The following is a 16,416-nucleotide window of genomic DNA, read 5'->3' as shown; positions in this document are numbered from 1 at the left end:
CCTCTCTGCTTTACATAGGACAGTTTAAGGGTGGCCAGTTTGAGCATGTCTAGGAACCACACAGGTAACACAGGTTATACCTGGCTTAGAAAAACTACATTCTTTTATTCTTATGACTCATGTTTTAAGCATGCATACTTTGTAAAGCAAATATAACACTCTTCATTTTATCTTGATAAATAAACATTTGTATAAACATCTTTTCTCTTTTGATAATTTTGATATTAAAGATTACAAACTTAGAAGAGCAATTAGAACAGTTTAGAGAAGAACTGGAAAATAAGAATGAAGAAGTTCAACAATTACATATGCAATTAGAAATACAGAAAAAGGAATCTACTACCCGCCTACAAGAACTTGAACAAGAAAACAAATTATTTAAGGTAATTAGTTTAGAAAAACTTTTATCTGTAAATAAGTCATAGTTTCAGTCCTATATTGCTTTATTATTATTATTATTATTTTTTTCTTTTTTTTTTTTTTTGAGACTGAGTCTCACTCTGTTACCCAGGCTGGAGTGCAATGATGTGATCTCGGCTCATTGCAAGCTCTGCCTCCCAGGTTCAAGCGATTCTCCTGCCTCAGCCTCCTGAGTAACTGGGACTATAGGCGTGTGCCACCATGCCTGGCTAATTTTTGTATTTTCAGTAGAGATGGGGTTTCTCCGTGTTAGCCAGGACACTCTTGATCTCCTGACCTCATGATCTGCCTGCCTTGGCCTCCCAAAGTGCTGGGATTACAGGCGTGAGCCACCACACCTGGTCCCTATATTGCTTTATTAAGCATTTGGTAAATCCAGCTGTTAAATAATACTCAACAGATGGACATTAACAGGTAGACACATTTGCATAGAACTTATTTTCAGCCCAACCTGAACATTTGAATTCATCATAAGTGAAAATTTTGGGATCATTTATCAAAATAGTTTAAGAATTATTGATTTACAATAACCATATGGTATCTCTGATTGTATTCATTTGTACGTTATAGGCTCTGTTTTCTTTTGTAATTATGTTCTGAAAATGATGTGTAATGATTATTCCAACTGTGATAATTATTTTTGTTCCTAGGATGACATGGAGAAACTGGGACTTGCCATAAAGGAATCTGATGCTGTGTCTACTCAAGACCAACATGTACTATTTGGGAAATTTGCCCAAATAATACAGGAAAAAGAGGTAGAAATTGACCAATTAAATGAACAAATTATGAAACTCCAGCAGCAACTTAAAATTACGACAGATAACAAGGTATACTCATTTAAAATTGATTATGAAATTAATATGAGCCAGAGTTTTAAAGGGCTAAATGGTTATAATGTTGCTCTCCATTGAATTTAAAAAACAAACCAATTTTATTTTATTCTATTTCATTTATTTTGAGACGGCGTCTCACTCTGTCGCCCAGGCTGAAGTCCAGTGGCACAACCTCGACTCACTACAACCTCTGCCTCCTAGGTTCAAGCGATTCTCCTGCCTCAGCCTCCCGAGTAGCTGGGATTACAGGCACCCACCACCCCACCTGGCTAATTTTTGTATTTTTAATAGAGATGGGGTTTCACCATGTTGACCAGGCTGATCTCTAACTCCTGATGTCAGGTGATCCACCCACCTCAGCCTCCCAAAGTGCTGGGATTACAGGCATGAGCCACCACACCTGGCCCACTTCTCTTTTAATTCATTAATTTTAATTTATTAAGATACATTGGTGGCCAGGCACAGTGGCTCACACCTGTAATCTTTATACTTTAGGAAGCCTAGGTGGGCGGATTGCTTGGGCCCAGGAGTTCAAGACCAGCCTGGGCAACATGGTGAAACTTTGTCTCTACAAAAAATATGAAAATTAACTGGACATGGTGGCATACCACCTGTAGTCCCAGCTGCCGTGAGCCATGATCATGCCACTGCACTCCAGCCTGAGTGACAGAGTGAGACCCTGTCTCAAAAAGAAAAAAAAAAAAGCAAAGACACATTGGCTTAATAATTTATATGTATTTTTCTCCCCTCCTAATATTGTCATAGGATTTTAATGTTTTTTAGAAAGGCTCTGTGACTTAGATTTTATCATATTATTCTAACCAAATCTATTATAAATTCTAATATTTAATATGAGTTAAGTAAGGTAATTACCTTTGGTCCCATCGGTTGTAGCCTTTATTTCCTTACTTCATCCTTTTCCATTAAGAAGTATTGATATTGACTATTTTCCTAATAGGGAATCAGCAACTAAAAGCTTATATTACTTTATACTTAACAGAACTTTCTGGGCCTTGTTTGATATGATGGGGCAGATATTGGTCTATAATGAAATTAAGGTAGTATGTCTGAGAAGTAGTATATTATTTTTGTGTGTGATCATCTCTTTGAGGTACTGCCCTAAAATAAAGTAAAATTTTCAAAATATAAATACATATATATTATGTATGTTACCTTTTTCATTAATAGGTTATTGAAGAAAAAAATGAACTGATAAGGGATCTTGAAACCCAGATAGAATGTTTGATGAGTGATCAAGAATGTGTGAAGAGAAATAGAGAAGAAGAAATAGAGCAGCTCAATGAAGTGATTGAAAAACTTCAACAGGAATTGGCAAATATTGGACAGAAGACACTAGTGGATGCTCATTCCCTCCCAGAAGAAGCAGACAGTTTAAAACATCAATTGGATATGGTTATAGCTGAAAAGCTGGCTTTGGAACAGCAAGTAGAAACCACTAATGAAGAAATGACCTTCACGAAAAATATACTTAAAGAAACCAATTTTAAAATGAATCAGCTAACACAGGAATTATTCAGCTTAAAGAGAGAACGTGAAAGTATGGAAAAGATTCAAAGTATAGCAGGGAAAAGTGTTAACATGGCCATAGATGATCTGAGCAAAGACAAACCTGAACTGGAAGTAGTCCTTACAGAGGATGCTCTTAAATCCTTAGAAAATCAGACATACCTCAAATCTTTCGAAGAAAATGGCAAAGGTTCCATAATTAATTTGGAAACAAGGTTGCTACAACTTGAGAGCACTGTTAGTGCAAAGGACTTAGAACTTACCCAGTGTTATAAACAATTAAAAGACATGCAAGAACAAGGCCAGTCTGAAATAGAAGTGCTTCAAAAGAAGATTCTAAATCTACAGAAAATACTTGAAGAAAAAGTGGCTGCTGCTCTTGTGAGTCAAATCCAACTTGAGGCAGTTCAGGAATATGCAAAGTTCTGTCAAGATAATCAAACAATTTCATCAGAACCTGAAAGAACAAATATTCAGAATTTAAATCAACTAAGAGAAGATGAGTCAGGGTCAAATATATCAGCATTAACCTTGAGAATATCAGAATTAGAAAGCCAGCTTGTTGAAATGCATACTAGTTTGATTTTAGGAAAAGAACAAGTAGAAATTGCAGAAAAAAATGTTTTAGAAAAAGAAAAGAAGCTGCTAGAACTACAGAAGCTATTGGAGGGCAATGAGAAAAAACAGGGAGGGAAAGAAAGGAAAAGAAGCCCTCAAGATTTTGAAGTTCTCAAGGTTCGTATTGTATTTGATTATTTTCACTTAAGTACTCCTAAGTTAATTGCTAATTTACTGAATATGGTGTTCTGTTTACATCTAGCAATTTATACAAAAGGATTTTTATAAAAATATACCACTTATAAAAAATACGCTGTTGTTAAAAGAAAAACTAGGCTGGGTGCGGTGGCTCACGCCTGTAATCCCAGCACTTTGGGAGGCAGAGGTGGGTGGATCACCAGGTCAGGAGGTCGAGACCATCCTGGCTAACACGGTGAAACCCCATCTCTACTAAAAATACAAAAAATTAGCCGGGCATGGTGATGGGCATCTGTAGTCACAGTTACTCAGGAGGCTGAGGCAGGAGAATGGCGTGAACCCAGGAGGCAGAGCTTGCATGAGCCAAGATCGCACCACTGCACTCCAGCCTGAGCAACAGAGCAAAACTCCATCTCAAAAAAAAAAAAAAAGAAAAGAAAAACTAGACAAACTAAATTCACGAGAGTTTATTTGAACAAAAAAGGATTCATGAATTGGGTAGCACTCAGAACCAGAGGAGTTTCACGAATCTCTTTTGTGCAACAGTGGCCGGTGAATATTTATAGACAGAACTACCAAATAAAGTACAGTTACAGCTAGGTGTTTGCCTTATTTGGGCCTGGTCTGCTCAGTTGACTGCTTGTCATTCGCTAAGAGTAGCTGTTTATTATACTCCTAAGATAATGTTTTCCATTTACATACTCCTAAGTTAGGTTTACGTACTCCTAAGTTAGGTTGCAATTCCTTACATAGGAACTCAAGATACAGAGAGAGCCTCAGGCCAAATTTAACTTAACATTGTGTAGTCATATTATTATCACTAAAATAATGGATACAGACTGTATTTTGTAATCTTCAAATGTGATGTTTATTTCATGAACATCATCATTAAATGGAGCAGTCAGAAGAAACTAAGAAACGTTAACTTTAGCAAATGTCCTCTAGGACTTGTGGGGATTTTTTTCTTAATTTCCTTCTAATATGCATGTTATGTTATCATTCCTTTTAAGTAATAAGTATGAAAATATATTAGGATTGACAAAGAATGCAGACTTTACAGAAAAAATCTATTATTTAATAACATCTACTGAATTAATGTGTGGGTGACATATTTTACAAATTTTTTTTTTTTTCTTGAGACAGAGTCTTGCTCTGTTGCCCAGGCTGGAGTACAGTGGTGTGACGTCAGCTCACTGCAGCCTCCACCTCCTGGGTTTCCAGCGATTCTCCTGCCTCAGCCTCCCAGGTGGCTGGGATTACAGACATGCCACACCACACCAGGCTAAATTTTTTTTGTATTTTTTTTTTTTTTTTTTTTAGTAGAGACGAAGTTTCTGCATGTTAGCCAGGCTGGTCTCAAATTCCTGGCCTCAACTGATCCGCCTGCCTCAGCCTCCCAAAGTGCTAGGATTACAGGTGTTAGCCACCACGCCCTGCCAACTTTTACAAATTTTATACCTGATAATAGATTTCATCTGTTTTAAGTAAAAATGCATAGTTGACCTCTGTAAGTTTACTTATGTGAAGATCTGAAATCATAGTTCTCTATTATAGATAGGATAAGAGCTTTTTTTCCCTCCAAATTCTCACCTTATAAATTTATAACTTTGAGTAGCAGAACTTCAGTCTTCTCTAAACACCAGGAGATTAACTGATAAATCACAATTATTTAATTATATAATGTATTTTGCAAAGAATAATAATTACCTGGCTTTTTCCTCCTTCATTGGAACTAAATTACTCTAAGTTATAAATAATTAAAATAGTAATATAACTTTCTTTTTTTTTTTGGAGACAGAGTCTTACTCTGTTGCCCAGGCTGAAGTGTAGTGGCACGGTTTGACTCACTGCAACCTCTCCCTCCTGAGCAGCTGGGACTACAGGCATGCACTACCACACCTGGCTAATTTTTGTATTTTTTGTAGAGACAGTTTTGCCATGTTGAGGCCAGTAGACTGGCCTCGAACTCCTGACCTCAAGTGATCTACCTGTCTCAGCCTCTCAAAGTGCTGGGATTACAGGCATGAGTCATCATGCCTGGCCTAAAATAGTAATACTTTCCATGTATGAGTTCTAAGAAATATCTTAGTTACACTTGGTTTCTTTTGACGAAAGTGCTATAAATATGAAGAACTTTTTGAATGGTAATAAAGAATATTTTCACTAATAATTTATAAATTTTTCGGATGTATATGAATGACATTATTTGCCTTTTATTCCCAGAAAATCATTCTTTTTTTGTTTGTTTGTTTTGTTTTGTTTTACATTCTCTTTTTTTTTTTTTTCTTTTTTTTTTTTTATATTATTATACTTTAAGTTCTAGGGTACATGTGCATAACGTGCAGGTTTGTTACATATGTATACTTGTGCCATGTTGCTGTGCTGCACCCATCAACAAGAAGAAAATCATTATCTCAAGAATATAAGATGATGGTTCTGAAAAAGCTTCTGTGTTTTTGGAAAGAGCATTGATTTGTTGCAACTCCTTTTATCTGTAGGCAGTCATTCTTTGGGTAGTTTTATTAGAATGTATAAGTGCCTTGAATTTAGCTGTATTTTTTTAAAAGTATGTGTTTCTTATGTTTTCCGCTGTCATTCAGACAACTACTGAGCTATTTCATAGCAATGAGGAAAGTGGATTTTTAAATGAACTCGAGGCTCTTAGAGCTGCATCGGTGGCTACTAAAGCAGAACTTACCGGTTATAAAGAAAAGACTGAAAAACTTCAAGGAGAGCTTTTGGTAAGATAAGTAACATACCTCCTAATTCACTCATTTCTACCTATCTTAATTGCATTTCAAAGTATATACTCATCTGTAGCAAATCAAGCTCCATAACTTAAAAACTAGATAAAAAGTATTTTGTGGATTTGATGAAAACTTTCATTGTTGTAAATTTCTTTACCAACATCTTCTTGCTTGGTTTTCCTGGGGATCTTTGTTAGGAGGATACTTTTCATTTCCATTCTGTTAATGAAGGAGTAGAAAGTTGTTAAAGAGGACTGTGTATCCCATGAGAACCAAAAGTAGAAGCTGATAAAATTATTTCACTTTTATAGTAATCTATGACCATACATACATACAAATATATATATGTAAACTATGAGTGTTTCTAAAATGTTTTTCCTACTACTCTGAGGAAAATGAACATATAATCATGAATTACATTCCTCCCACCCCCTTTAAATTCTGCATTTAATATGGAAAGATTTGAACTGAATGCCCTACTGTTCTATTCATTATGTTTTAGATAAAAGAAACAAATATGGCATCTCTTCAAAAAGACTTAAGCCAAGTTAGGGATCACCTCGCAGAGGCAAAAGAGAAATTGTCCATTTTAGAAAAAGAAGATAAGACTGCGGTACAAGAAAACAAAAAGGCCTGCATGTTCGAGCCACTTCCTGTAAAACTGAGTAAAAGCATTGCATCCCAGACAGATGGGACTCTGAAGGTCAATAGCAGCAATCAGACTCCACAAATTCTTGTTAAGAATGCAGGAATACAAATTGATTTACAGAGTGAATGTTCCTCAGAAGAAGTTACTGAAATAATCAGTCAGTTTACTGAAAAAATTGAGAAGATGCAAGAACTACATGCTGCTGAAATTTTGGACATGGAATCCAGACATATTTCAGAAACTGAAACCTTAAAGAGGGAACACTATGTTGCTGTTCAGTTACTGAAAGAGGAATGTGGTACCTTGAAGGCAGTGATACAGCGTCTGAGAAGTAAAGAGGTATTTGGTTTCTATAATATTGTTCTTCAACATTGTGTGCTTTTTTAAAAAAAAAAAAATCATTTAAATTAATTCATTTTGTAGATGACAAACCAAAATGCAACTCATTAAGGCACTTGATCTTTCTAAGTAGGTGTATTATCAAGGCAAGTTTTTAACTCCTTGTACAGTATTCCTTTTTTAAAATTTTTATTTATTTATTTTTCTTTTATTATACTTTAAGTTCTGAGATACACGTGCAGGATGTGCAGGTTTGTTACATAGGTATACACGTGCCATGGTGGTTTGCTGCACCCATCAACCCGTCGTCTACATTAAGTATTTCTCCTAATGCTATCCCTCCCCTAGCCCCCATGCCCCGACAGGCCCTGGTGTGTGATGTTCCCCTCCCTGTGTCCATGTGTTCTCATTGTTTAACTCCCACTTATGAGTGAGAACATGTGGTGTTTGGTTTTCTGTTCTTGTGTTAGTCTGCTGAGAATGATGGTTTCCAGCTTCATCCATGTCCCTGCAAATGACATGAACTCATCCTTTTTTATGGCTGCATAGTATTCCATGGTGTATATGTGCTACATTTTCATTATCTAGTTTATCACTGATGGGCATTTGGGTTGGTTCCAACATTGTGTGCTTTTAAAAGAAAATGAGAAAACTTAGGGCAGTCTCTTCCTTACGATACTATCACAATTTTAATAGTTTTGAACTTTTTTAAATTTAAAGAGGTTTTAGTTTTAAAATTTTTTAAATCTTTCCATTGTGTAGAGTTAAATAATATATGATGTTCCTTTATGGATTTGGAACATGTTATCATTCCTTAATTCACGAATATCTCTTCTTATGGTAATATTCATGAAGAAACAGACTTGTTTTAAAAAACCATGAATAGTTTCATTTATTATGAAAGGTGTGACAGATTTGATTACAGCATGAGAAACCAGCAAAATAATTCAGCGTATTCTATTTTTATTAAAGCAAAAAATATATGTATTTTTTTTTGTTTTCTCTAATTAGGGATCCGCAATTCCTGAGTTAACACATTCTGATGCTTACCAGACTAGAGAAATATGCTCCAGTGGTAAGTTTTATAAATATCTGTAATGTTTGTAGTATTTGTTTAAGAAATATTGGTTTTTTGGGGACATGGGGGTTGATTTTTTTTTTTTTTTAAACAGCAAATGATTTTCTTTATTTTAGATTCTGGATCAGACTGGGGTCAGGGAATTTATCTTACACACAGTCAAGGATTTGACACAGCATCAGAAGGCCAAGGAGAAGAAAGTGAAAGTGCAACAGATTCCTTTCCAAAGAAAATAAAGGTACTAAAAGATAGATACCTTTTATTAACTCAGCCAGTGTTGTTTCTATGTTGAACATAGCACTTCATTAGAAGTTATGTGGTGGGATCGTTTCTGAAGAGAGAATTGCATAGCTAGAAGGAACCTGAGAGATCTATTTTATTTCCATATTTCACAGATAATAAAGTAAGAGATTTAATGATGATATGTATGAAGACTTTTTTCTTAATAATTCTTATTCCTGATGTTTTCGTTTGCCAGAATTTTTAAAGTAGTCTTAAAGAGTAGAAGTTATATCCCATGTATTTATTTTGGTCAAATCAGTGGCTTATCAGTAAACCTAGGAAGAGTCCATTAGCCAAACAGAAGGAACTTAGAGATGAGAGCTATGGAAGGTCATAGGCCATCTGCTGGAGTTGGCTTACCTCTCCACAGGAAGAAGGCATTCAGTAATGTTGAGCTGGAGTTTTCTCTCTGCAAGCTATCTTGCTTAAAATTTATTTCTCTTTGTATGTCTAATTTTTCAGTCTGTGAAGAAGTTGTCATAATTCTGGCTTTTGGGTTTTGGTTTCTAGGGATTACTGAGAGCTGTCCATAATGAAGGCATGCAGGTGCTTTCTCTCACTGAGTCTCCCTATAATGATGGAGAGGACCATTCTATTCAGCAGATTTCAGAATCTTGGCTAGAAGAGAGAAAAGCTTACCTCAGTACAATCTCATCTCTAAAGGATTTAATTACCAAAATGCAACTGCAAAGAGAAGCTGAGGTACCCAAAGAATACTACACATCTAAATCGTTTTATGTATTATTTTAACAATAATAATACATTATAAATTATCTTTTATACATATTTTTGCATGAATAACTATATATATTTTCACACTTGAAACTCTGCCAGGAACAGTGCCTCACGCCTGTAATCCCAGCACTTTGGGAGGCCGAGGTGGGCGGATCACTTGAGGTCAGGAGTTCAAGACCAGCCTGGCTAACATGTTGAAACCCATCTCTATTGAAAATATAAAAATTAGCCAGGCGTGGTGGTGGGTGCCTGTAATCCCAGCTACTCGGGAGACTGAGGCAGGAGAATCACTTAAATCTGGGAGGTGGAGGTTGCAGTGAGCCGAGATCGTGCCACTGTACTCCAGCCTGAGCAACAGAGTGAGACTGTCTCAAAAAGAAAAAAAAAAGAGAAGAAGTACACATGCTCCTAGACTTTTAATTATTTTTCTTTGTAGATTAATATTTTTAGAATGTTTTGAAAATATGCTTATTTGAAAACTAACTTTGGTTATATGTACTTTGCTAGGTTTATGATAGTTCTCAATCTCATGAGAGCTTCTCAGACTGGCGAGGTGAACTACTGCTTGCCCTTCAACAAGTTTTCTTAGAAGAGCGTAGTGTTTTACTAGCGGCATTTCGGACGGAGCTGACAGCTCTAGGTACTACAGATGCAGTTGGCTTACTAAACTGTTTGGAACAGAGAATTCAAGAACAGGTATAATGAAACTTCATTTTAAACAACACTTTAATAGAAATAAGGAAATGACTATTAATTTTAGAGTCTTAATTTAAGTATGAAGGTTAAGATTTTAATAGGATCCACTATGAATATTTTTTTTTTAATTATTGTAACTGTTTTAACATGTTAGAAAGTAAGAAAGACTGAAAGTTAAAGAGCTGATTTTCTAACCTAGGAAATTAGAAAAAGAGCAACAAAATAATCCCAAACTAATTTGAGAGAGTAAATTCTCATTATTTGCACTGGTTATGTTCTATAAAGTTGCTCTGAACATTGAACAGTCATTGCTTCTAAGGGAAATACAAGGTTAGGTTCCTGTAAGCCTTTGGTCACAACATTTTCATCAATCAGTACATAACTTTGTCTATATGTGATTCTATTTTAAGACATCTTATTTACTGTATATTATTGATTGATTAACCTTAAACACCACCAACAGCACTATAACTCATGCCTGAAAAAAACTTGTCTGACACATATATTTTCTCCTTAAGGCACATCGCAGCCTTCTCATACTTAGGAACACCATAAAGCACTTCAGCACTACTTTTGGGGGCCATTCTAAACAGTGAAATCACAAATAAAAAGCACAAAAATTTGAAACATCACTAAATACTCTGTAAAAAGGGCATTTGACTTTAGCTGGGGACATCCACATTGGACCATTTAAATTTTCTGCTGCTCTATGCATTTCTGTGAAAGACCATGAAAGCAACACAACAATGAATTTGGGAGTTACAAATAAATTTTAGTGAGAAGGCAAATCTGCAAATATGGAATCAGAATAATGAGGATTCCCTTTAATGAAGAAAAAGGCGTCAATAGATACATTGTTACAATAAGATAAAATGTTAAAAGTTGGACATTTGAACTTTTCTGAAGAATTGGTTAAGCAAAATGATAAAGCACACATTTTTAAAGTTAGGAATGAACTGAAGATATAGTTGAGATATAAAAATGATAGAATATTATGAATAATTTCATGAGAATAAACAAACACCTGGGTGAAATGGACAGATTTCCTAAAAAAAAAAAAATCACTTATGAAAACTCTTTCATTAAGAAACAGAAAACCTCCAAAGACCTATTACTAGTAACAGAATCAAATCAATAGTTAAAAATCTACTATAATACTTAACACCCAGATCTTGTTTTTTAATATATTCTCCACTGAAAAGAACTAGGACTTCCTGCAGAACTGGTGATTTTAGGGATGGATCAGGGAAAGTACAAGGTGAGCCTGGAACATCTTGTTTTGCTGACAGGTAAGGAATTGTTCAAAGAATAAAGGGAACATGTCGAAAGGTCACAGAAGCCAGCTTAAAGGAGCTCCAACTGGCCAAATTCTAGAAAAATTTAAACATTATACTAAATGATAGTAACAAATTATAAGCCAAAGAGTGAAATAAGAACTCATGAGACCATACTGATATAAATAAATAAATATATAAATAAATAAATAGTATTACCATGGAATGACAGCTAGTAAATGTAGAAGGAACAATGAAAGGAAATTACCCTTTACTAAACACTATATTATTAAATCACTCTTTATTAAACACTATTCAAGTAATAGTTTGCAATGGGTGCTAAAATTATTGTGAAAAGGTTTGATAAGAAACTGTATTTACATAATCTCAAAGTAAATCCCCAGAAAATATTCTTTAATTACCAGGGAAAACCAGTAACTTTGCAGTGGAGAAACCTTGCAGATACCACCTTAACCAAGTGATCAGAATGACTATTACCAGTAATGGAATAGACATCATACAGTTCCTAATATGAAGGGCACAGTGCCACTTTCACAGTATTTTTGTCAAATGAATATTCATAGTCCACTCTTGGGGAAATGTCAGACCAAAACAAATTGAGAACACTACATCTATCAAAATAAAAAATAGTGACACCAAGTACTGGTGAGGAAGAAACTGTCTCATACATTGCTGGTAGGATTGTAAAATGGGAGGGCAATAGCCAAAAACTGGAAACATCCTAAATGTCCTTTGACAGAAGAATGGATGGACAAACAGTGGTACATCCATACAATGAAATATTACTCAGCAATTAAAAAGAAACAAACTGTTTATGCCTGCAACCATTTGTATGCTATATAATGCTCTTAAAATGACAAAATTATAGTAATAAAGATCAGTGGTTGACAGGGGTTAGGGTTAGGGAGAGAGTATGACTATAGAGGGGTTTCTTTGTGGTGATAAAACAGTTGGTATTCTGATGGTAGTGGTGGTTACACGAACCTGTCTGTACCTATGATCAAATTTTGTAGAATTACACACCAGGAAAATTAATGACTGCATGTGAACACTAATGAAATCTGAATAAGCCCTATAGTTTAGTATTGTACTAATACCATTTTCCTGGTTTTGATAATATACTATGGTAATGCAAGATAGTATCACTGGGAAAAGCTGGCTAACAGATACATGGGAACTTTAGCTTAAATTAATCAAAATAAAAAGTGTTTTAAAATTGAGGAACATACAACAAAATAGCCTGTAGTCTTCAAAAATTCAAAGTCATGAAAGACAAAGAAAGACTTAGGAATATCACTTTTTTTCTTTTTGCTGTGAAGCACATTTCACAAAATTTGAATGGGCTCTGTACATCACATAATAGTATTGTAGTAATGTTAATTCTACTTTCGCTAATTGTAGTTATGTATGTAAAGAATGTTCTTGTTTTAAGGAAATACAGTCTCGTATTTAGAGGTAAAGGAGCATTTGTCTGCAGCATATCCTCATACATTTTGGAAAGGAAAAATAAGAAAAATTTTTTAAAAAGAAAATTTTAGTATGTGTGTTCCATTCATTCTTCTTCAGATTTCTTGGTTGTTAATTGTATTGCCTTTACATCTCTCGTCACTTGATGTTTACCTTCCTTTGTTACAGGGTGTTGAATATCAAGCAGCTATGGAATACCTGCAGAAAGCAGATAGAAGGAGTTTGTTATCTGAAATTCAGGCACTGCATGCACAAATGAATGGCAGGAAAATTACTCTGAAAAGAGAACAAGAGAATGAGAAATCAAGCCAAGGTATGTTGTATGACAAGCTCGTATGGTTACATAAATAGGTGAAAAGATTTCACTTTGTTTTCTTTCTTATTATTATTAAGTTAAAACATATTTTCTCAGTCACATTTCCTTCTCATTCTCATAATGTTAAGGATACAATCTATATTAATTACTCTAGGATCTAATTGGTTGTAGACAGCTATGTTGACTTTAAAATAAACTGCTATTCCCCTAATCAGGTTAAGCCCATTGGGTTCATTCTTTTTCTTTATTTTAGAGCTGTATGTTAAGAAAACAGTCTTTCCAGTCATAAAACAGAAAATACTCTTTCGAGGAAAATCCACCGTGCATATAACTAATTCCTTTTTAATCCTTTTTAAAAAATTGTGAGCCATAACATACAGAAAATTACAAATTGCAAATATGCCTTATGACACATTATTAAATGAGTATCTATGGAAACATCACCCATGTGAATATAGCCAGTATCCCGAAAGCCCCTTCTCCCAAGCATATGCTCCTCTGAGTAACTTAGAGGTAATCATAGTTCTGATTTTTCTTTACTACCTATTTATATATTCCTAAAACATGTAAGTTTCAAGTTTTTCCTGTTCTTGAACTTTATCAATCTGTATGTGTTTTTTATCTTGTTTCTTTCACCTCTCTGTAACATTCTTCCAACATTCCTCCAAGTTACTGCATTTTTCAAGTTACTGCATTCTTCCAAATTAGTAGTAGAACATTCTTCCAAGTTACTGCATTTATCTCTAGTTCATTCATCCTTGTTACTCCATAACTCTGTAACCCTGTGTAGGGCCAGGCGCAGTGGCTCACACCTGTAATCCCAGCACTTTGGGAGGCTGACATGGGTGGATCACGAGGTCAGGAGTTCAAGACCTGCCTGGCCAAGGTGGTGAAACCCCGTCTCTATTAAAAATACAAAAAGTAGCCAGGCATGGTGGCAGGCACCTGTAATACCAGTCACTCAGGAGGCAGAGGCAGAGAATTGCTTGAACCCAGAAAGTGGAGGTTGCAGTGAGCTACAATCGCTCCACTGCACGCCAGCCTGGATGACAGAGCAAGACTCCGTCTCAAAAAAAAAAAAAAGAATTCCCTGTATAGATATTCCAAAATTTATATATCCATTCTATTAATATGAGCATTTGGATTGTTTCTACTTTTTAGCTGTTTAACTATCAATGCTATTATAAACATTGTTGTATAGTGTTTCTGCTACATATGTGCATTCTTCTTCTCAGTATATAACTAAGAGTAGAATTGCTGGGTCATGGAATGCCTATCTTAGATAACTTCAAACGATTTTCCTTCATGGTCATATTAGTTTATACACTTACTAGCAGTATATGAGAGTTACGTTGCTTCACATCTTTGCCAACAGCTGGTATAGTCAGACTACTGTTGCCAATCTGCTGGGTGTGCAGTGGATTTTTATTGTGGTTTTAATTGGCTGTTCTCTAATTTCTGAAGTGTTTAGTCCTTTTTCATATGGTAATTGGCTAGTTTGATTTTTATTTTTGTGATATGCTCGTTTAGGTACTTTTTGATAAGAGTATCTGATCTTTTAAATTGAGCTACAGATGGAAATCATTAGAAAGTAAAGTGAAATCTAATTTTCATCATCTCCACTGAGGACACATGGCTGTGTGTTCAGCAATTTTGTTTCATGTACTGGTAGAAACATGTATCCTTTTGGAAATTTTGAAGGTCACAGCATGGTCTCACATTGGTCATTAAAAAGCTGAAGCAGGCTGGGCACAGTGGTTCACGCCTGTAATCCCAGCACTTTGGGAAGCCAAGGCGGAAGGATCACCAGGTCAGGAGTTCGAGACCAGCCTGTCCAACATGGTGAAACCCTGTCTCTACTGAAAATACAAAAATTAGCTGGGCATGGTGGTGGGTGCCTGTAATCCCAGCTACTAGGGAGGTTGAGGCAGGAGAATCGTTTGAACCCGGGAGGTGGAGGTTGCAGTGAGTCGGGATTGCGCCATTGCACTCCAGCCTGGGCTACAGGGCAAGAGTGTCTCAAAAAAATAAAAGCTAAAGCATTCTTATCACTGAGTTTAAGAAGGAAAAAAAAACGAAAGCAAGTTAAAATTACTTCAGAAAAAAGAGTCATAATGAGATAAACATATCACTTTAAATGTAGGCTTAATTGAAGATGCCTTTTAGAGATAAATTAATATTGTTTTACTTAGGTTAAATAGAACACCATTGAAAGCTTAATTAATGTCACAGATTCACATTTATGTAAATCCTTAACCTCTAAAGTTTTTAGAAGCCTTAATTAAACATGATTGATTATCATCTAAAGCTAATGTTATTTCTGTCTCCTAACATCACTAATATGAATTGTAATGTGAATTGTTGAACTTTGATAGTATTTTTTAAGTTAAAAATCCTTTTCTTATTAGAGTAGTATAGTATTACATATTTATGGTGGAATACAGAAAAGAATAGAGTGAAAATCATTCCTTGAATCACCTAAATCCTATAATGACTACCTAACAGCTGGGTAAATATGTCTCCAGACCTTTTCAATGTGCCTGTGTACATAAGTTTATATTTTTCATAAAAAAGGAATCCTGATACATATTTTATAACATGCCTTTTTTTTTTTTCATTTAACATGCTGAGGGATTTAAATTTTTCAGTTTGTTTTTATTGTAGCAAACATGTAGCAAGAGTTTGGTTGGCCTTTAATGGATAAAAGGACAGTATCCAAAGTGGGGTTTGGATTTCCCACTTCTGGGAACAGAGTCATATTGAAGTTCCGAGGGACTCTCTGCAAAGGGGTGCTGAACAAAAGAAATAAGCAGTGCTCATCATTGTAGTCAGTTACTTGGGAAATTCCTGCAAGTACTTTGTGTGGCAAGTACTTTGTGTGGGTATCAAAAAATCTTTGGAATTTTTTAAAGTACGTTGTTGAAATTCTGAATGTACAAATATGAGTTCCATTTAAAGTTTTTTTTTAATTTTAAATCTTGCATCCATTAATGTATTGTGTTAAACTTTTATCCTTATGTATTTATAGTTCTGAAATCTTGGCCAATAGCACTGTGAGGAAAACATGCCTGAAATTTATTTTTATATATTACCAACTCTTTTTGTTTGTTTTTTTGAGACAGGGTCTCACTCTGTCACCGAGGCTGGAGTACAGTGGCATGGTCTCAGCTCCTTGCAACCTCCACCTCCTGAGCTCAAGCAGTCCTCCCACCTCAGCCTTCTGAGTAGATGGGACTACAGGCACATGCCAGCACACCCAGCTGATTTTTGTAT

The 16,416-nt window shown here is 35.3% G+C and overlaps 1 protein-coding gene across 16 annotated transcripts in view; it reads left to right on the top strand.

The window, feature by feature from the left end:
• The window catches only part of AKAP9 (A-kinase anchoring protein 9), a 172,350-nt gene that overhangs the window by 138,802 nt on the left and 17,132 nt on the right, over positions 1-16,416 (top strand). For all 16 annotated transcript variants that reach the window (XR_012432694.1, XR_012432696.1, XR_012432695.1 and 13 more), the window contains 10 exons: positions 231-383; positions 1,071-1,250; positions 2,445-3,518; positions 6,140-6,280; positions 6,789-7,274; positions 8,286-8,349; positions 8,469-8,590; positions 9,145-9,336; positions 9,877-10,065; positions 12,996-13,140. Coding sequence is in view for 5 of the 16 variants with exons in the window: in XM_005550257.4 (XP_005550314.3) it covers positions 231-383; positions 1,071-1,250; positions 2,445-3,518; positions 6,140-6,280; positions 6,789-7,274; positions 8,286-8,349; positions 8,469-8,590; positions 9,145-9,336; positions 9,877-10,065; positions 12,996-13,140 (2,746 nt within the window). In the remaining 11 variants the exon portion in view is untranslated. The remainder of the gene's footprint in view (positions 1-230; positions 384-1,070; positions 1,251-2,444; positions 3,519-6,139; positions 6,281-6,788; positions 7,275-8,285; positions 8,350-8,468; positions 8,591-9,144; positions 9,337-9,876; positions 10,066-12,995; positions 13,141-16,416) is intronic.

The sequence above is a fragment of the Macaca fascicularis genome, chromosome 3, assembly GCF_037993035.2.
Source record: "Macaca fascicularis isolate 582-1 chromosome 3, T2T-MFA8v1.1".
NCBI lineage: Eukaryota > Metazoa > Chordata > Mammalia > Primates > Cercopithecidae > Macaca > Macaca fascicularis.
Note: the sequence above shows the minus strand (reverse complement) of the source record. Positions and strands in the feature narration are given on the sequence as shown.